The following is a 21,385-nucleotide window of genomic DNA, read 5'->3' on the forward strand; positions in this document are numbered from 1 at the left end:
AATAATTAATTAAATTAGACCCACATCTCTCTCTCTCTCTCTCTCTCTCTCTCGTAGACACACTAAACAATCACCCTCTTCATATTCTTCAACCATCCCTCCTAAAAACCCAAAAGCTTACTGCAAGAGTCGACTTTGTGTATGTGACTACATTAGCTTCGATTCCATGGTCAAGCATTTCAGCGAACACATGGTATACACTAGAACAAACCTAACACATGAGCACACACATCTGCTAAAAAAAATCCAGATCTTTAATGCTTAAGTACAAACAAGAAAAATCCACACCAGATCTTTGATAGCAACGATTTTTACCGTCTTTCCTCCGGCATCTCCCCGACTCCAGATTAAGAGGGTTAGTAAAATTACAAGAATTTTGTCGGATATTTGCCCTTGAATTTTTTTAGAACCAGATTCCTCTTCATCTTCTTCCTTAGAAACCTCTTCTACACCACTTGATCTTTAAAGCTTTCAGGACTATCTTTACAAGCATCCCCCTCGTTGGAAAAACGATCTACTGCTACACAACGTGCTCAGATCCCTCGTTGGAAAAACATGTTGAGTTTGAATTTTGAGGTGCTCATACCCAAATCGTATCACCCACCCGAAATTGTTTCTAGATGGGTGACGTGCTAAACGAACTGGGTCAATAGAGACGTCGGGGGACTTTAAATCCAAATTGAATTACCTATCGGACATGGAGGCTTCGATGGTGGGCTTTCGACAATGAATTTAGATCCAGATGTAGGTTTCCGATAAATGTATATACATGAAGTATGGGGTCTTCTTGTCTTGTTCTCACTATATTGTGTGTTCGATGTTGAAGGTGTTGCCACAATCGACTTGCTTACCTATTTTCCTTCTTCTTTCCTCTGTCGGTGTAATAACAAGAGAGGGAGAATATATATCGGGAACAACATCAACAACCGAAAGAATGTGATGGGGTGGTGCTACCCGACGGTAGGAATGCGGAGGCGGTCTGAGGAGGTTGTGGCAGCCTCTGGCTTGTCGGTTAGGAAGGAGAGAGAGAGAGAGAGAGCCCACTTATTTTTTTAATTTTTTTAAATAAATAAATGAATATAAGATTTTTTAAAAATGAAAGAAAAATAGAAAATAAATACCCCAAGGGCATTACAGTCATTTCAGTTTACAGAGGGACCAAAAACGCAACGAAACTATCTCAAAAGGACCACCAATCCAAAAAAGTCGTGGTTTGGACTAAAACCCCCAAAAATGCATACCATAGGGACCATTTTTGCAATTTTGTCTTTTCTTTATCATGGATCGTGTCGGGTACTCATTGCAGGGTTTGCGGTTTGACTGGAGTTGGGCTTAGTGGGCTTCTCGATGCATTATTGGGCTTTACGGATCCATCAAAGGAGATTTTGGCTTAAAAAGTTGAAGATTTGGATGAAGTGGGATTTTGAAGATGGGTCATGGATTCTTATTTTGGGCATGGACTATGCATATTTAAAGCTTGAGGTGATTTGCCAATTTCAAATCATGTGATTCATGGAGGGGACCAAGGGAATCTTGGGTAGTGGAGAAGAATGGACGAATAGCATTCCAGCAACACTTGCGAGGGTGGAATCTCAGTCGCGCAACGCTTGTGCGGTTACCCGCGCAACTGCACACTTTTGGGCATTTTGGTCATTTTGTTTACCATTTACCTTGGGGGGTTGGATCTTTCAGCACACTTCGATTTTCCACCATTAGAGACATGGAGAGGCGATTTTTGGAGCTTGGATACTGATATTGCCATATTTATACATGTTTTTAGGCAATATTTATTTACATTTCTATTAATATTTTGGTTATTTGCATAAAATAATGGTACTTATGAGTTTAAATTGTTATTTTGCAGCCAAACAGAAGCATCTTCGAAGATAGGGACTGAAATTGACAGAATATGGAACTTTGGAGGATTGAAGGAAAGAAGAACGGAAAATCACCCAAAAGACGTACTCACGACGTGAACAATTCATGATTCACGACGTGAGTCGAGAATTCTAGAAGATATGCATGCGGGTGGAAGAGTCCTTTCCGAACACGGTTATCTCATATTCACGACGTGAATCCTTATGGTTCACGACGTGAACTCGGGAAATCAGAATACTATAAATTCCCTTGCCCATTACGATTTGAAAGACTTTTGGCTGATTGAAGGGTTTCCAGAAGGCGATTTTTAGCAGAAGAAAGGTCCTGGAAAAAGGTTTTCAACACCAAAAGAGTGAAGGTCCATAATTTAGTTCACTTATTTGATACTTATGAACATGTTTCCTTATACTTTGATTTGTGTTAGTGTGTTAGTGGCTATTATGAGCAGCTGAATCTAGCTACTCTTGTTTAGCTAGATGAAGCTTCAAACTTATGAATAGCTTAATTTTGTATGGATTTATTTAGTTGGTAAATTGCTTGTGTTTGATTTATAATTACCTAGCATGCTTATGGTTGTTTCCTTAGTTGCTTGATTCCATGTTATGTGTAGCTTAGTGACCATTAACTGCATGAACTTGTTTACCTAATGATTTAGTGAACATTAAATTGTTAGAGCTAGGATTGACCAATCTTAGTTAGTAATTAAAGCAAATAAACTTAGCTGTGCTAGAGAACGTAGATTATGACTATAATTGCGTTTACATAATAAATCTTACATAGCATATTCATATTCATAATTGGTTATGTGTTTAATCGTGTGTGACCATACATAGTTTTACATGAATTAATTAAATATTGGTAAAATTAGACTTAAATTACTAATATAATTAAAACCAACTTGATAATCCATAATTATTAGCTAGCCATAAGGACGAAGTGGATTCGAACTAAACAATAGTGTTTTTACTTATTGATTGAATTTGAGCTAAGTTCGTCTGATCTTGTAAAATCAGATAAAACCCTTTTTAAACTTGTTAATAATTAGGTTAATTTGATAGCAAGTAGATTAATTAGTAACACCGTTCCTTGTGATCGATACCCGACTTACCCAAGCTATACTATAATCTGACTAGGTACACTGCCTATAGGTGCATAGTTGATCTAAGTTTGTTAGGTTATAAATATTAAAATTAGTGGGTACTTTTGTGCACATCAAGTTTTTGGCGCCGTTGTCGGGGAACGACTTAGTTAATTATTAGTTTGTTTGCTTTAAATTAATCGATCCTTTTTGTAGGTTAAAACCTACAAGAAGTTACTTTTCTGTTTTAATTTTTTCTGCATTACAGGACTCACGGCGTGAACCTTCAAGATTCACGACGTGAGAACTGAAGTCCTTAGTTTTGTTTATTTCAGTTCGTTTTTTTAGTTCAGTTTTACGTTTTATCTTTTTGTTTTATTCCAGGAGTTCATGACCAGAGGTTATAACACACCTTTGGTACCACCACTTGAAGATCCCGAGTCTGCAATTCACAAAAAGAAGGATAAGAGCGTGAAAGAAGATCAAACACCGAAGAAGACACCTTTACAAAAATTCAAATCAGTGTTCTCAAAGAAGTCAGGGAAGAAAATGGGGGAGTCAAGTTCATCTTCAAAGAACAAGAGCAAGCTTAAACACTTAGATCAAATACCCGTCCAAGCCGAGTCCGAATACGATACCGAGCCTGAATTTGAATTACATACAAGTGAACCCGAGAACGAGCCAAGGAACGAGATGGCGAATATTGAAGAAATGTCTATGGGAGCTTACAGAAAAAGATTTCGAGAAGACGTCGGTCCAGGCTTAGTACAACCTGCTATTCCTGCCACTGCCACATTCGAGCTGAAAGGACATATCCTTTCTGCACTAAAGGATACCCCATTCTATGGGAAAGATCATGAGGATGCATTCAAGCACTTAGATGAAGTGAACGACATTGCTGATTACTTCAATGTCCCGAATGTTAACAGAGATACCGTCTTGCTAAGGATGCTTCCCGTTACCTTTAAAGGAGCTGCAAAGGATTGGTTAAAAGCACTTCCACCTGGTACAATAACTACTTGGGCTCAAATGCGTGAGCAGTTTCTAGACCAATTCTGTCCACCATCCAAGATTGCTAAACTCAAGAAGGCAATAGCCAATTTTGAGCAAAACCCGGGGGAGTCACTTTACGAAGCTTGGGAGCGTTACAAAGGGTTGTTAAGGAATTGTCCTCAACATGACCTTAACATTCAACAAGAAGTGTCCATATTCTATGACGGGGTCAATGTGATGACAAGACAACTCCTTGATTCTCAAGGACCACTTACAAAGAAAAATCCAGGCGAAGTCAAGGAATTAGTTGAAGAATTTGCAAAACATTCTCGTGAATACCACAATCCAAGGAATGAAGGCATGAAAGGAGTTGGGGGTGCACAAACCGAAGAGATGGCTGCTGTGATGGCAATGCTTAACACTATGGATAGGAGATTGACCCAAATGGACCAATCAATTCATGCAATTCAAGTTGGTTGCGAGAGATGTAGTGGCCCACATTTGACAAAAGATTGCAACTTGGATGAATATGGAAACAAGAAAGCTCAAGTTTGCTACTCAAGTGGGGACAAGTATGATGAAGACTGGAGGAAACCGAAGAAAGAGTGGCTGCGTTACGATGAATACAAGAAGCAAAAGGAAGAAAAATATAGACAAACTGGCAGAGGGTTCTACCAAAGAGAGCAACCACTAGTTGAGAAGAAATCAGAATTAGAGACCATGTTGATGAAATCTATGGAAGCTTCAGAAAAAAGGCATGATGCTACTGATGCTATGATGATTGACCAACAATCATTATTAAAAAATCAACAAGCTTCCATCAACAACCTTGAAGTTCAACTTGGTCAACTCACTACTTTGGTAAATAAAAGACTGTCTCCACCAGTTCCTGAATTGACGACACAATCTCACGTCATGGCCATTGATACTGAAGAAGAAGCGATTTCTGAATTCATGGAAGCTTTAGAAGTGGAGCCAAAGCCAGATGAACCGAAGCCTCAGAAGACAAAACTTGAAGACGAAGAATTTGCTGGAATACCAAGTTCACGTCGTGAGCCCGATAAGCTCACGTCGTGGGCTCGGTCTGAACAGAAGAATTTCGTAGCTGTTCCATTTTATCACACGCCTTTACCATTTCCGTCTCGAGCACGTCTTAGTCCACTGGAAAGGGAACATCTGGAGTTTATTCAACAAATAAAGGGTATTTCTATTAATACTCCTTTTATTGATTCACTTGCAAAAGTTCCAGAATACGCGAAGTTCCTCCAAGATCTAATAGACACTCGCCAATCACAACACCCCCCTAGTTTAATTGTAGTTAGTTAGTTTATTTACACTAGTTCTATTGGATTGCATTGGTGATTGAATACAACCATTTCCCCGAGGATCGATACCCCTTTTTACCATTATATTACGTTTTATTTGCAAACAAATGATGTAATTTTCTTGGTGGACTTGACATCCCACCAAGTTTTGGCGTCGTTGCCGGGGAAATTGGTTATTGTTATTTGATTGTTTATGCCTAGGTCTACAAGAACCGGTGAATTACTCTACAATCCGGAGATTGAAAAAGAAGCAAAAAGGTTGAAAAAGTTAGCCAAACAAGCAAAGCAACAACAACTCGTTCAAGCTTCTTCCTCTTCTCCACTAATCAACATAGAAGATCAAGTTCATACTTCAAGTGATACCGACACCGAACCGAGTTCTCCAATTGTTGGTCATTCCTTTGAAGACATTCTGTTTGAAAACTACATATCCATGAATCACACTCCACCTCACAATCCCAACCCAAACCCAAACAATCAAGATGTCAATACCCCACCCCAACAACCAAGACAACAACACCAAGAACCTCTCATAGATATGCCACCTTGGAATCAACCCCCTCATCAACCAAATCAACCCAATTATCAACAACCACAACCTCAAAACCAAAACTTCCACCAAAACAACCAACCTCAAAATAATGTTTTTCAAGTTCAACAACAACAAGGACATCACCAAAATCAACCCAATTACCAACAACTTCCAGTGTACCAATACCCAATGTATCCACAACAACCACCCTACAACCAATATCCTAACTACCAACCTTATCCACCCCAAATGTATAATCACCAACAATACCCCTACCCACCTTACCAACAACCTCCTAATTAAATGCAACAATATCCCAATAACCCCAATTCACCCAATCCCCCTCAAGAGTTGACACTTCGACAAATGATGGAGACGGATGTTACTTACACACCTCATGGTATTGTTTATCCCGCAAACCGCCAATGGATTGAATTGAAGTCAAGTTTCATACATCAACTCACCAAGTTCCATGGTTTTGATAGAGAAGATCCTCAAAGGCATTTGGAGTCCTTTCATATGATATGTGTTAGCATGTTTCCCGAACATGTTACATTAGATGATTTCAAGTTAACCGCCTTCCCGTTCACCTTGGAAGATAAAGCTAGAGAGTGGTTATTCAACTTACCACCGGGATCTATTCACACATGGGAAGAGTTACTCAAAGCCTTCAATAGCAAGTTCTATCCCACCTCCCGAATATCAAGTCAAATAAGTGACATTTTAGGGATTCTTCAAGGGGAGAATGAAATTTTTCATGATTTTTGGGAGCGATTCAACAACTTGTGTACAAGTTGTCCTCAACACAACATACCCGAACAACTACTTTTTCAACAATTTTATGAGGGTGTGAATGAAAAAGATCGAAGGATGATTGATGCTTCAAGTGGTGGTGACATCTTCAACAAGACACCTCAAGACATAAGATCACTTTTTGGAACCATTTCTCAAAATCAAAGGAACTTTGGGACTCGAAATGAAATGAAGAGAAATTCTCCACAAGTGGTTGGTGAAGTTAGTAACACCCAACACTTGGAATCAAAGCTCTTGGATTTGACTAATATGTTAAGTCAAATGGTGGTGGGAAGTGGTCAACAATTGATGGTGTGTGGTATTTGTGCAATGACGGGACATTATACGGATAAGTGTCCCACACTTGGTAGTGAACCAGAGGATATTAATGCAATGGGAGGATATCAAGGTCAACCAAGACCCATGGGGTTTCAAAACACTTACAACCCAACTTGGAGGAATAACCCAACCAACCCATACCCACCAAAGCAAAACCCAACACATGTTATGATGAGTCCCCAATTTTCTCAATACCCATCACAAAAACCTCCATATCCATAAACATCTCATCCCACTCTAAATTACCAACAACCTCCACAACAAGGCCAATCAAGTGGTAACCATTAAACGAGTCTTTAAGAACTCGTCACTTCTCTTGCTCAAAGCCAAACCCAATTTCAACAAGATACCAAGAACACTTTCTCCAACATTCAAGCACAAATTGGATATTTGGCCACCGCTCTCAACAAGATGGAACAAAGGGGTAAACTTCCATCTCAAACTGAGAAGAATCCCAATATGAGTGCAATATCCTTGAGAAGTGGGAAAACACTTGGAGAAAACAACCCTAAAAGAGTTTCAAGAGAAGATGAAGATGAAGTTATTATTGTTGAACCTTCAAAAGTTGTAGTTCCTCCAACGGAACCGGTTGTGCCAAACATTAATCAACCTGAATCTTCCAACAAGACCATCAAGCCATTGTTCATGCCACCACCTTTTCCCTCCCGGTTGGCTCCCTCAAAGAAAAAGGAGGAAGAGAAAGAATTTCTTGAGACCTTCCGCAAGGTCCAAATCAACATTCCACTATTGGATGCTATTAAGCAAATTCCAAGTTATGCAAAATTTCTCAAGGATTTGTGCACCATAAGAGGAAATTCAAGGCAAATGAAAAGATTCAAGTTAATGCAAACGTGTCTGCGATTATCCAAAAGAAGTTACTACCCAAATGCAAGGACCCGGGAATGTTTGTTATACCTTTCACTATTGGTGATCTGCAGGTTGAAAGTGCCATGCTAGATCTTGGAGCCTCGATCAATGTGATGCCATACTCGGTTTTTTAATTTCTCAATGTTGGACCTTTGGAAGAAACCGGAGTAATCATTCAATTAGCGGACAAATCAAGTGTATTTCCTAGAGGCGTGTTGGAGGATGTACCAGTGCAAATCAATCAACTAGTATTTCCCGCAGACTTCTATGTCATTGACCTTGAAGAGAAGACTCCTTCCAAGTCATATATGATCCTTCTTGGAAGACCCTTCATGAATACCGCTCACACGATTATTGATGTCCATAATGGGAAGATCACCATGGAGCTTGATGTAGAAAACATTCACTTTAACATCTTTGAAGAAGTGAGGTACCCTAGCAACATTTCTCAATTGTATCGGGTTGATGTGATTGATCCAATCACCCAAGAACTATTCGAGTTATCCAATGGGGATATTTTGAAGATGGTACTAAACATGAGTCTTGATTGTGAAAGTTTGAAGAAAACATTGGATATGTATACATTAGACTCCGAAGTTGAAGAGATTGTGAATACTCTAGAAGTTAACAATTCAACAAAGAAGGATGTCTCTCAAGTTACCTTATCTCATTCTCCAAACAAAATGACCCCTTACATAATACACCCACCCATACTTGAATTGATAGTCTTACCTAGCCATTTGAATTATTCTTATCTAGGTAAAGACGAAACTCTCCCGGTGATCATCTCCTCTCAATTGAAAAACTTTGAAGAAGATCAATTGGTTGAAGTTTTGAAAGATCATAAAGAGGCCCTGGGGTGGACAATAGCGGACATCAAGGGATAAGTCCTAATGTATGCACTCACAAGATCCTCATGTAGGATGATTGTAAGCCTAGGAGGGAAGCTCAAAGACGATTAAATCCTCCTATGATGGAAGTTTTCAAGAAAGAGATAATTAAGCTCCTTGATGCGGACATGATTTACCCCATTTCCGACTCCAAATGGGTTAGTCTGGTTCAAGTGGTAACGAGAATCACGGTTATTGAGAATAACAAAGGAGTCATGGTACCCACTCAAGTTCAAAATGGATGGAGGGCGTGTATTGATTATCGAAAGTTGAATTCAAGCACACGAAAAGACCATTTTCCTCTTCCTTTCATCGACCAAATGCTCGAAAGATTGGCGGGAAAATCGCATTATTGTTGCCTCGATGGATACTCGGGTTTTCATCAAATACTTTTTCCCCCGAAGATCAAGACAATACGACTTTTACATGCCCTTTCGGCATGTTTTCCTACAAGCGGATGCCATTTGGATTATGCAATGCCCCCGCCACATTCCAACGATGCATGGTGAGCATCTTCTCCGAGTATGTTGAGAATATAATTGAAGTGTTAATGGATGACTTCACTGTGTATGGTAATTCGTTTGATGAATGCTTGGATAACCTTAAGAAGATTTTGAAAAGATGCATTGAGAAGAAGTTGGTGTTAAACTTTGAGAAGTGCCATTTCATAGCCAATCAAGACATCATCTTGGGACACATCGTCTCCAAAAAGGGAGTTGAATTTGATAAATCCAAAATCGATGTCATACAAACCCTTCCTTACCCAACATGTGTTAGAGAAGTGAGATCTTTCTTGGGCCATGCGAGATTCTATAGGAGATTTATTAAAGATTTCTCGAAGATCACGAGACCGATGTGCCTCCTTCTCCAAAAAGATGTTGACTTTTACTTCGATGTAGCATGTCAAGAAGCCTTTGACAAACTTAAAGACCTACTCACATCCGCCCCCATTATCCAACCTCCAAATTGGGAGCTTCCTTTTGAAATCATGTGCGATGCAAGCAATTTTGCCATTGGAGCGGTTTTAGGTCAAAAGGATGGCAAAGCATCACATGTTATCTACTATGCCTCCAAAACCTTGGATAATGCTCAAGCCAATTATTCTACCACCGAGAAGGAACTTCTATCCATTTTCTTCGCCTTGGAGAAATTCCGGCAATACCTTCTTGGGACAAAAGTGATTGTATACTCCGACCTTGCGACCTTGAAGTATCTAATGATCAAGAAAGATGCTAAGACACGGTTAATGCGGTGGATTCTTCTTTTACAGGAGTTCGATCTTGAGATAAAGGACAAAAGTGGTGCCGAAAACCTAGTTGCGGATCATTTAACTCGGTTGAATATTGGTGGTTCTTCTTCTACTTCCATTCTTGATGAATTTCTGGATGAACACCTCTTCTACATTTCAAACACCATTCCATGGTATGCGGATATTGTCAATTACTTGGTTACTAAAGAAATTCCACACGCATTTACCAAGTACCAAAAGGCCAAGTTGAAGAGTGATTCCATATATTACGTGTGGGACGACCCTTATATTTGGAAACATTGTCCGGATAAACTAATACGGAGGTGTGTTCACCAAAACGAGGTTGAATCAATCTTGAAGTTTTGCAATGAGTATGCATGCAGAGGACATTTTGGTCAAAACAAAACCATGCGAAAGGTGCTAAAATGTGGACTCTATTTGCCAACAATGTCAAGAGATACATATCTATTTTGCAAGAGTTGTGATAGATGTCAAAGAATGGGAACCGTATCCATGAAGCACGAAATGATTCAAAGCCCTATCCTTATTTGTGAGATCTTTGATGTATGAGGAATCGATTTCATGTGCCCATTCCCCGTCTCTTTCAGTTATACGTATAAACTCTTGACCGTTAACTACATCTCAAAGTGGGTGGAAGCAAAGGCTACAAGGCATGATGATTCTAAAACTGTAATTGACTTCTTGAAGTCAAATATTTTTGCAAGATATGGTGTACCGAGAGCCTTGGTGAGTGATAGGGGCACTCATTTTTTCAACAAAATGATGGAAGCCATGATGAAGCGATATGGTGTCACACACCGGATATCAACCGCTTACCATCCATAAACAAATAGCCAAGCCGAAGTGTCAAATAGAGAAGTCAAGCAAATTCTTGAAAAGACAGTCAACACTACACGAAAAGATTGGAGCTTGAAGTTAGAAGATGCATTGTGGGCGTATCGGACCGCCTACGAAACTCCAATTGGCATGTCTCCATTCCGCCTCGTTTATGGAAAGTCTTGTCATATACCAGTGGAATTGGAACACAAGGCATATTAGGTGGTTAAAAAGTGTAATTTCAATATTGAAGAAACCGGGAAGCACCGAAAGATGCAACTTCAAGAAATCGAAGAGTTGAGGAACGAGTCTTATGAAAATGCAAGCATCTACAAAAACAAGACAAAAGTGTTTCACGACAAGCACATCACTCGAAAGCATTTTATTTCGGGCTAAAAAGTTCTTCTTTATCATTCACGCTTAAATCTATTCCCGGGAAAAATTGCGATCTCGATGGCACGAACCTTTTATTGTTATAAAAGTGTTTGATCATGGTGCGGTTGAAATTAAGAGTTTGGAAACGAATCAAATATTCAAAGTGAATGGGCACCGTTTGAAACCATTTTATGAAGGGTTTGACACGGGAGAATTCGACAATGTAACATTGGAAACTCCGATTTACGAAGGTTGAAGGAAGAGGGGCTATGTCTTGGCAAAAACGTTAAATAAATGCATTGTAAATAAATAATCTCCGCTTGAAGTTTTGGTGTTTCTAGGCTTGAATTTTGTCAAAAATAAGCATCTTGAAGTTTAGCAATGATCTTGGTAAAGTATGCAAAAAGTGTACTCGTGCAAACGTTACGCGACCGACCCCCAGCCGCGCAAATCCGAGTCCAAATTACCCCCATATTGAGCACAAAATTTTGTATGCGCGCGGGTGCGGGAGGTTCTGCGCGACCTAAAACTCACCCTCGCAACCTCTTGCGCGACCTGACCCCTACCATGGTAAACTGTAACTCCCGTGTTTTGAGGCTAAGCATTGAAGCGATGATGTAATAGTCTAGGTCAACCATTGTGACCCATTTTAAAGTAATAAAGATGAATTACTTGAATATTATGTGAATTATGTGCTTTTGTGTGCTTATTACTTGTTTATAATAATATAATAAATAAAGGATAAAAATAAGCGTCAAAATTAAAGTGCGAGATAAACCCGATACCTTTACATAAAGTTGTAGTGGCCGAAACAACGATTCCGGATATATAAACAACGTCGAAATCCGAGCTATAACGAAGAAGTTATGGTCCGTCGAAGTTTCACGACAAAACCGGCACGACACTGTGTGACGTAAATAGTGAATTTACGATAAAGGACTTTTTAGCCCTAGCAATCTAAACGAAAGTTGAAGAGTACAATCCCACCTACGCGTGGATATAAAGAACGTCGAAAACGGAGCTCGTACGTGAAAGATATGAATTTTTGAAGTTGGGGTGGGAAATCACGAAGGCTATGCGAAGGGGTACGCCCAGCGTACCTTCGGACTCTCAGCGTTCGCACTACGCCCTGCGTACGAAGGAGGTATGCCCCGTGTATTGACTTTTTCCTCGGTCCACAATGAGCCACATCGCCCACCGAAGTCTCGCCACGTGTGTACGGCCGAGCTGTACGCCCCGCGCACAGCGAGGGCTACGCCCCGCGTTCGTCCGAGGCCTCGCCTATAAATGGAGGCCGAGGGCAGCCACTTCCCTCACTCCAAAATCTTCTCTCTCTCTCACTACTTTCTCTCTCTAGCCTCCCTAAATCCCCAAAAGCCTAGGAAACTTCCCTAGCACTTGAAGAAAGCCCCGGAGCGCTAGAAGGCTCCGAGAAAAAAGAGTTTTTCGGTTTGAAACTTTGCCCGTGCAGAGCCCGGTTTTCAAGCAAACTTCTTGGTTTCATCAAAGAAGATTATTTTAAAGAAGCGAAGTGCTGTCCGAATCACTCCGTATCAGGTGAGTGTATAGTCACTTTCATCTTACACATAGATATGAAGTATTTTATATAAATTATGTGCTATGTGTATATATATGCTATATGTTTACCTGAGATGTTTGCTGAATGAAAGATCTATACTTCTTTCTTTTAGATCTGAAGCTTTTTCCTTTAGATCTACACTTCCTCATCTCAGATCTAAACTTTTCTTCAGATCTAAACCGTATACTTTGAGATCTATGTTGGATGAAAGATCTGAACTTCTTTCCTTCAGATCTGAATTTTTTCTAGACAGTAAATGTATTTTATGCTTTGAAGGTTATGCTGGATAAAAGATGTAAGCTTTGTTTTACAGATCTGGACCATGTATGCATTTTATATCTACAAATATGTTGGGTAGAACATGGGTAGATAAAATAGTTGGTGTGTGGTGAAATAAAATGATGAGAGGCCTCAATGTTGACGTTGTTCCAGTCATCTAGCGGAGTATGGATGACGACCACAGACTCTTCTAGGAAGTCTAGTGGAACGCTAGCAGGCTCACAACCTGTAGGTGATTGTGAACGAAGTGTTCACCGGTGTACTCCATCCCCCCCCCCCCATGGTTGCCTTACGGACACATATGGCTGAGGAATCCCCTTAGCAGTAGTGTCCATCCCAATGAAATTCCTTAGGATAGGTCCCTTATGAGAGATGCTTAGGGACGTAAGGTGAGGATAACGGGAACAGGTAATCGGGTTTAATGATTATTGAAATAATAAACTTATTTATTGTGGGTTGAAAACCCTATATGCTCACCAGGCTCCCCGGCCTGACCCACTCAGTTTCTTGTATTACAGGTAGTGGCAAAAGCATAGTTGGATGACTTGACGAGAGATTATGGATTTGAGGCCAGATTGTGTTTTGTGGCCTAAGATGTTTATTTCTGTTTGGTTTATGCTTATGGTCTGTATCGATGATTGACATCCCGAGTTTTCGTAATGTAATGAAAACACATTTCTTTAAGAAATGCTTTGATAAATTTATATCAATGTTTTGTTTTGGGAACAAATTCCGCAATACTTTTCTTAAGAAGTTACTCTGATTTTTGTTAAAAAGCATAAACGAAATCGGTCTTTTCTGGCCGTAAAAATGGGGATGTCACATAAACCCTTGCATAACCAAGACCAAACTTCCATCCCCATTGCGCGACCACCACACCAGCCCTCTAATGCCCATACCCGAACCGTGCCCCACCCGATCACCCGAAACCGACCCGAACCTACATAAAAACCTACCTGGACCCGATCCACTTTTTGACCCACCTCTCTACCTCCTTGACTGCTTAGCTCTCACCCGGATGGAATTATTACTACCTACCAGCAATAACCATTACTCTTGGCTCAATCATGTCAATGAATCAGTTTACATCTTACCTAATACCAGCATATCCGCCTTTACCACCAGCGATCCCGAAACTTGGTTCTTGCCTGAAGAGTTACATGATGATGATGATGACATGCAGGTAGACACTGGCAATGCTGATAGCCCATTTGAGGTCGAAGACCATTATGACCTCCCAATCCGACAACTGCCACCACCCTTTTATGATCAACCTTCGGGAGCACACTTCGAGCCACAACATGAGTACCAGTCTTACCAACAACACAACGAGCCAGGACTCGAGTTTCCTCTTGATATATACAATCAACTTGCTGCCTTGCGCCTCCAGGGCAACCGGAATACAGCAGCCATTCGGCACATCGAGGAGCAGCAAGCTCGCGCCAACAACTACATGGAGGATCTTTGGCATCATTTTCAGCCTGAAGGCGGTTACCGTCCTCGCGGGCCTCCTCCACCTTGATCCCGGTACGATCCTTCCTTACTCTCATCCTAAGAAGTAAGGACAATACTTAATTTTAAGCTTGGGTAAGGTATTCTTTATCTTTTATTTTTTATTGCATTTAGGTTGTATATATTTGCATTCAGAGTAAGTCATTTAGGTCATTCATAAAAATTGCATAAAAATTTTAAAAAAATTGCATATTTTGTTTATTTCTTTTCTAATTTTCATACTTTTTAGATGCATTCTAGTTTAAGGTCATGCATTTTTGTTCTCTTTTGTCTTCTCATCCCTACAGGTACCATAGCGTCGAGTCATAAGTATTGAATCATAGATTGGTCCCGACTCTTGATATGGAATTCCTTGTATTGGATAAATGGGACACGTTTTGAGCCTCACAGACCACTTTGAGACCGCTTGTGTGGGGGTCAGATGCAGGTAGCTTGATTGGGTCTAGGTGCGGAGGGATGTGGTTGGTCAAACCGATGTGTGCGAGCAAAGATTAGCCCGGTAAGGTATTTTGAAGACATTGAAGACTCGTATCTTGGTTTTGGGGGAAGTACCCCTTTGTACTCCCGAGTCTCGTCCGAGCCTTGCTTAGTTAGATTTTCACCACCTTTTTAGGATAGGTCATCATTTTCTAGAGGTCTAGAATAGATAGTTGGATAGATTTTGTTTATCACACCTTGCATTGAAGTGCTTGATGAACTTTGAGGCGGGTCCCCTAATTCACATCTTTTGGGACCAAGTTTTTTTTTTTTTTTTTTTTGGTAACACCCATTTTTGAGTCATTCCCCACCCTTTTTAGTAGATCTTGACACATTGTGAATGATCATTAGGTGTTCATGTTAGCCTCTATCTATTACTCCATTTTCATTATTGGAGTCCTATGTTACATGGTGAAATTCCTTAGACCTTCCAAGAAGAAAACACAAAAAATGAAGAAATTGGAAAAGTGAAGACAAAAAGAAACAATGAAGAAGATTAAAGAAAAGCAACAAAAACAAAGAATAAACATGAAGAAAAAGAGCAACACAAAAAGAAGAACAAGAATCCAAGTTCAAGACTTCTCTCCATAAAAAAAATAAAAAAAAAGATCGAGCTACAAAGAGGCTGAAAACCAAATAACAGACGTTCAAGATTGAAGATTTAAGTTGTTAGGTTTAGATTTATGTTAAGTAGAACTTTTATTATTTTATTTTATTTTTGATTTTCGGTGAGAAAAGGCAATGATGATGAGACGGTAGATTGTAAAGGACAGTACAAGGCAGAAGCCTCTGAAACCGGATGTTTGCCCGGAGGCCGTGCTGCAAAACCCTATTTCGTATTATACACTATAGCCTAACAAATATAGGAATCATCGTGTGTGAAGAGGCGCCTTTCCTTCATGCATTATGATCTGCATTGGTGATTTAAAGTGCCCCCACTGGGCGCATCCTCTGTTTCCTTTGTCTTGCACACCGCGACTACATCCAGCCGTGATCTATTCGCCCATCAAGTGGTTCGAGAATGTGGTTTATGGCTCTAAAGCGGGGAACATTTTGAAGATGCGTATGGTCCACGAAAGACTGATTCTGACCATGTTGACTGATGTTAACCAAGTTCTATGGTATCTTTCTTTTTCCTTTGTAGTTTAGCTCATCCCGAGCTCATTTTAGTCTTGTTCTAACTTGAGGACAAGTTAGGTTTAAGCTTGGGGTGATTTAATAGCTTATTTTATTTCCTTATTTTTATTAGTTTATTATAGTATTTTTATCTCTTTTTATTAATATTGTATTGTATATTCTTTATTTTCTTTATCATGGATCGTGTCGGGTACTTTCTATTTTGCATAAGATATTTTACAGGGTTTTGGAGCTCATTGCGGTTGCGGTTTGACTGGAGTTGGGCTTAGTGGGCTTCTCGATGCATTATTGGGCTTTACGGATCCATCAAAGGAGATTTGGGCTTAAAAAGTTGAAGATTTGGATGGAGTGGGCTTTTGAAGATGGGTCATGGATTCTTATTTTGGGCATGGACTATCCATATTTAAAGCTTGAAGGTGATTGGCCAATTTCAAATCATGTGAGTCATGGAGGGGACCAATGGAATCTTGGGTAGTGGAGAAGAATGTGTGACAACCCGAACCTTTTTCTAGTTTCCGTTAATTAATTTCCGTTAATAAAATTCTATTTTATTGGGTTCCGTCAACTTCCTTCGGTTTGGAAAATCATTTAATTATATATTTTGAGTTCTATATTCGAGTCGGAACCAAAACCACACGAAATTTCGGGAATTCCTTCGAACAAGACCGAGTTCACGACCTCACTTGGGTTCACGGCCGTACACCCGTTTACGGTTGGAGTCGGATGGACCCCACCCACCGACCACAAAAACCCCTATATATATGAGACCCTACCCCTCATTTACACTCTTCTGGCCGAACACCCACTCATTCTCTCTCTAGACTTGTGACCGTACACCCCTAAAAGCACCTTTATTCCTCCGGAAAACATTGAAAAACACCATTGGGGATCATTTCGGAGCATCTAGAGCTCGTATCTCGTCGAAATCAGCATCTTTGTTCTTGAGTGTACGACCGTACACCTTCAAGTTCATTGACCGCACACTAGTCTACGGCCGTACACCTTCAAAGGCCGTACACCACTCAAGAGCTGGTTTACGGCCGTATACCTGTATACGGTCGTACACCTGTCCACGACCGTACACCCTAGTTCACGGTCGTACACACCCTTCCTAAGTGGTGCTTTAGACTGAAAGTTCACTTTCCTCGATTCAAGCAAGTCCCGGTAACATTCCTTAACCGAACTCATGTGTTTTTCTACACTTTATCTAGCGAAATCACTAATTTAAATACATAAATGTATTTAATTGTTATTAGGATTCCGTTAAGTGCCACACGCTACAACTCGAGGGTCTTCTTTTCAGTTCATTGATTCGACGTCTGCACACTATTAACAGTGAGTTCATACCCCTACCATTTTATGATTTTAAATGTTTCCAGGGGGAATACAAGCCAAACACAAATGATTTTAACAAGTTTAAAATTTATGCAATTGATACAATCAAACGATTTCTACGTTTTATAAAATATTTAGATATTTTATCCCTTTTGTATTATGTTGAGCATAAGGGACACTTTTATCTTGGAAACCTAATTACATAATTTTCATAACAATACACAAACCAAGTACATAACATTTCAAGCAAACTATAAAGGGTATAGTTTGGGGAATTAAATACACAGCTTTTGCAAGTTTAGAGTTATACACTGCTAAACATATAAACTATGACAGATTTAGTTTATGATATACATTATCAGGAGTACAATATTTAATAATTATTTAAGTATAATTATTTCTTTAAGCAATATACAACGGATCCAAATACAAGAGAATACTACATAATTACATGTAAACTAGATTATATAGGATTGTGAGACTCTACTTCAAAACTGTACCCTTAGGTGTACTGAATTAAATCCTATCATAGTATGACCAGAGTCTCCTGGAAGGAGAGCGTGAGATTTGTGAATAGATCTATTCGGGACTGACAATCCCACACCTGAACTGCTAGCTACAGTTAGGCAGGCATGCCTGAGGTGACAAATGTCATTTAACCGACACTTGAAGAACATCGTAAAGGTCACTAGGTCATATCAAACATGGTTATACGACTCACAATAGTATAAACTAATCATTTGTTTACAGGATTTCATTCTTCATTAGTTTTCTTTTAAGTAATGAAACTACTTTTATTAGCCAGAGTTTTCATGTAGAATATACTATACAAAGGTTTTTGTATAAGAATACACACACACTACGGTTGATAGTAAATAGACATGCAAACCAACGTTTTTCTATACTACAACAAAATACAGTAATAAATATTCATTCTTAATTCTATAACTCCTTAGTTTAGGCAACAGGGTTACGTATGGAGCATTTTCGATAGACTGTGGAATGTGTGGTTTCCGCCTCATTCCCTGTTCCTTGTTTGGTTGTGGGTTTAGGGCAGATTCACATAGTCAACTGTCTGTTCGATATTGGTTTATACGTGGCTAGCATGAACTAAGTGGTTATAGATAGAACTGATATTATCTTACCCTTACTAAAGAAAATATTGGATTTTCTTGGAATCACGCAAACATTTTTACAGAGTCATCGACAGGTTTTCAATACAAAAACATCGCTTATGAACTCACTAGCTTTATGCTGATACTCTTTCAAAACTGCTTGTATTCTCAGGAAATTAGTAGACAGGTACTTCCTGGAGTTTTGAGAAGACGGAGCGTATAGAGTCACGTCTTTTTCTTTTGATTATACTTTTGATGTATGAAAACAAGAATTAAATAGATGTAAACTCTTTTCATATATGTATTCAATGTAATGGTTGTGTTTACTATGATTGCTATGATACAATTGTTATGATACTACACATGACGTCATCCACCCCCAAGCGTTTCCGCCGTTCCGGTTTGGGGGTGTGACAGATTGGTATCAGAGCTATTATTTATAGTTTACTAAGTATACCGAACCTTACATGGTATACAACTATAAACACTAAGGGGCCGAAGTACTCTGAACTAAAAGTATACTTTTAAAATATAAGTATTTTATAAAGAGTATACAAGTATCCATAAGTACCAGAAAACAGTATCATAAGTAGAACAAAACAAAAGTATTTGGATGTTGGACACTGTGGTTAAACTTGGATAGTTATGTAATCATGTCTGGGATCAATATAGCATGATCAACCATATTTATTTGAGACATGACCAACATGTGTCTGGGAGTGATCGTGGTGTTGCAGCAAGCCTAAAACTTACCAAGCTATATACATCAAGATATCGATAGAACAGAGCATACAACTTAAAATACTATAGGAGTATTTTAGCTAGAGTCGAATACAGTATACATATTCATTCCAAGTGTTGTTACATATTTCTTCTTAAGCGATAGTTTACTTGCATTAGTAACCATTCTTTGTTTATCGCTTAGTAGAACACTTTATCTATCAGGATGAGATATATATTGTTTCATATCTCATGATTTAAAATCTAGGGGACTTACCATCCTCTTCTTCGTGATTATTTTTTTAGAAAAAGATGCCTCCCAGAAAGAGACCCATCAGGAAGAACAACGATCCTCCACCGTCGCCCCCTCCTCAGTTCGACCCTGCCATGTTCCAGGCAGCAGTTACAGCCGCCGTGACTGCAGCAATGGCGCAAATGAACCCCGGTGGAGCTAGCGGATCCGGAGGTGGTACTCATCCCCAGAATCTCGGCGGTCAGGGACACCCGAAGGAGTGTTCCTATAAGGATTTCATGAATGCAAAACCCAAATCCTTCGACGGCAATGGAGGAGTCATTGCCTTAACCCGATGGTTCGAGAAGATCGAATCCATTTTCGAAATTTATGCTTGTTCGGAAGCCAACAAGGTGAAGTTCGCCGCCTGCACCTTCACCGACAAAGCGCTGACCTGGTGGAATGGTCGAGTCAAATCCCTAACCCTGCCGGTAGCGAATGCCATGGGTTGCGAAAGCTTAAAGGAACTTATGCTTGTTGAGTACTGCCCAAGGGGAGAAATGCAAAAGTTGGAGCACGAGCTCTGGAACCTGAAGATGAAGGGTTCCGACATTTCTGATTACACAGCTAGATTCTGCGATCTGGCTCTCCTATGTCCGGGAATGGTCACCCCGGAAAGCAAGAAGATTGAAAGGTACATTTGGGAATTGACGCCCCCAACTCAAGGGAATGTTTTGGCTGCTAAGCCTTCTACATTTGATAGCGCCAAGTGCCTGGCACAGACTCTGATAGATCACAGAGTTGGTCTGGATGAAGTGACAGCCACTCCCGAACCACCAAAGGAGAGTGGTGGAAAGAAAAAGTTCTGGAACAAACGAAAGGGCTAGTCTTCACAGGAGCCCTCCAAGAGACAACAAACAGTGGCAGTCCACGCTACTACTACTCCTGCTGCTGTTCCAACCACCCAAGCACCTACCGGTGGATATGTTGGTACTCTTCCAAAGTGAAACAAGTGCAACTTTCATCACCGCGGACCCTTCCGTGATTTGCAATGCAACAACTGTGGTAAAAAGAGACACACAGCTCGATTCTGCAAGGCACCAGTCCAACCAACCAATCAGGCTCCCGGAGTGGGCGCCGGTCAAGCCTGTTATGGCTGTGGAGAGGTTGGGCACTTCAAGAGAGATTGACCCAAGATAACAACAGGTGGTAACACAGGGAGGGTGCTGGCAATGGGCCAGGAGGAAGCAGTCGTTGATCCTACCGTTGTTACGGGTACGTTCCTCATTGACAACTCTTATGCATGCATTCTTTTCGATTCTGCTGCGGATAGGAGTTTTGTTAGTCATGCATTCAAACATCTACTCAAATGTAAATCCCAACCTTTAACTGAAACATTTACCGTCGAGATGGCTAATGGAAAGAAAGAGAGTACTAACGACATATTCCTAGGCTGTACCCTTACCCTAAACGATCATTCCTTCCCAATCGATCTTATGCCAGTTTCCATAAAAATCTTCGACGTCATCGTTGGTATGGATTGGTTGAGCCCCAATCGTGCCGATATCCTTTGTTATGAAAAATCCATTCGCCTCAATCTACCCTCGGGTGAAGCCCTCATAGTTTACGGTGATAAAATCAGCTCAAACCTTCGCATCATTTCGTGCATCAAAGCCCAGAAGTATCTGCGAAAGGAGTGTCATGCATTCCTAGCCCACATTGTTGACGAAAAGCAAAAAGTTAAAGACCTCGAGAGCATCCCCGAATTCTGCAACTTTCTTGATGTCTTCCCCGAAGATCTTCCAGGAATCCCTCCCCTGCGCCAAGTCGAGTTCCGTATCGAC

The 21,385-nt window shown here is 40.2% G+C and overlaps 1 protein-coding gene and 1 non-coding gene across 2 annotated transcripts; one reads left to right on the forward strand and one right to left on the reverse strand.

Moving 5' to 3' along the window:
• Positions 1-4,033: 4,033 nt before the first annotated feature.
• LOC145127958 (small nucleolar RNA R71) lies at positions 4,034-4,140 on the reverse strand. Its single transcript, XR_013716562.1, has one exon. It is a non-coding gene; the product is annotated as a small nucleolar RNA R71 (small nucleolar RNA).
• A 3,256-nt stretch (positions 4,141-7,396) lies between these two features.
• On the forward strand, positions 7,397-8,691 carry LOC145126694 (uncharacterized). The gene is made up of 2 exons (XM_079062004.1): positions 7,397-7,811; positions 7,964-8,691. The coding sequence occupies exons 1-2, from the start codon at positions 7,397-7,399 to the stop codon at positions 8,689-8,691; spliced, it is 1,143 nt and encodes a 380-aa protein (XP_078918130.1).
• Positions 8,692-21,385: the final 12,694 nt, after the last annotated feature.

This window comes from Lactuca virosa, chromosome 7 (assembly GCF_052849685.1).
Source record: "Lactuca virosa cultivar CGN04683 chromosome 7, Lactuca_virosa_CGN04683_v6, whole genome shotgun sequence".
Lineage (NCBI taxonomy): Eukaryota > Viridiplantae > Streptophyta > Magnoliopsida > Asterales > Asteraceae > Lactuca > Lactuca virosa.

Bases quoted from the DNA above. Each gene is read 5' to 3' on its own strand.
- LOC145126694 (XM_079062004.1), top strand. From the start codon at position 7,397: ATGAGTGCAATATCCTTGAGAAGTGGGAAAACACTTGGAGAAAACAAC. The intron at 7,812-7,963 runs GTTACTACCCAA...GACCTTTGGAAG, and splicing joins TCTGCGATTATCCAAAAGAA to AAACCGGAGTAATCATTCAA.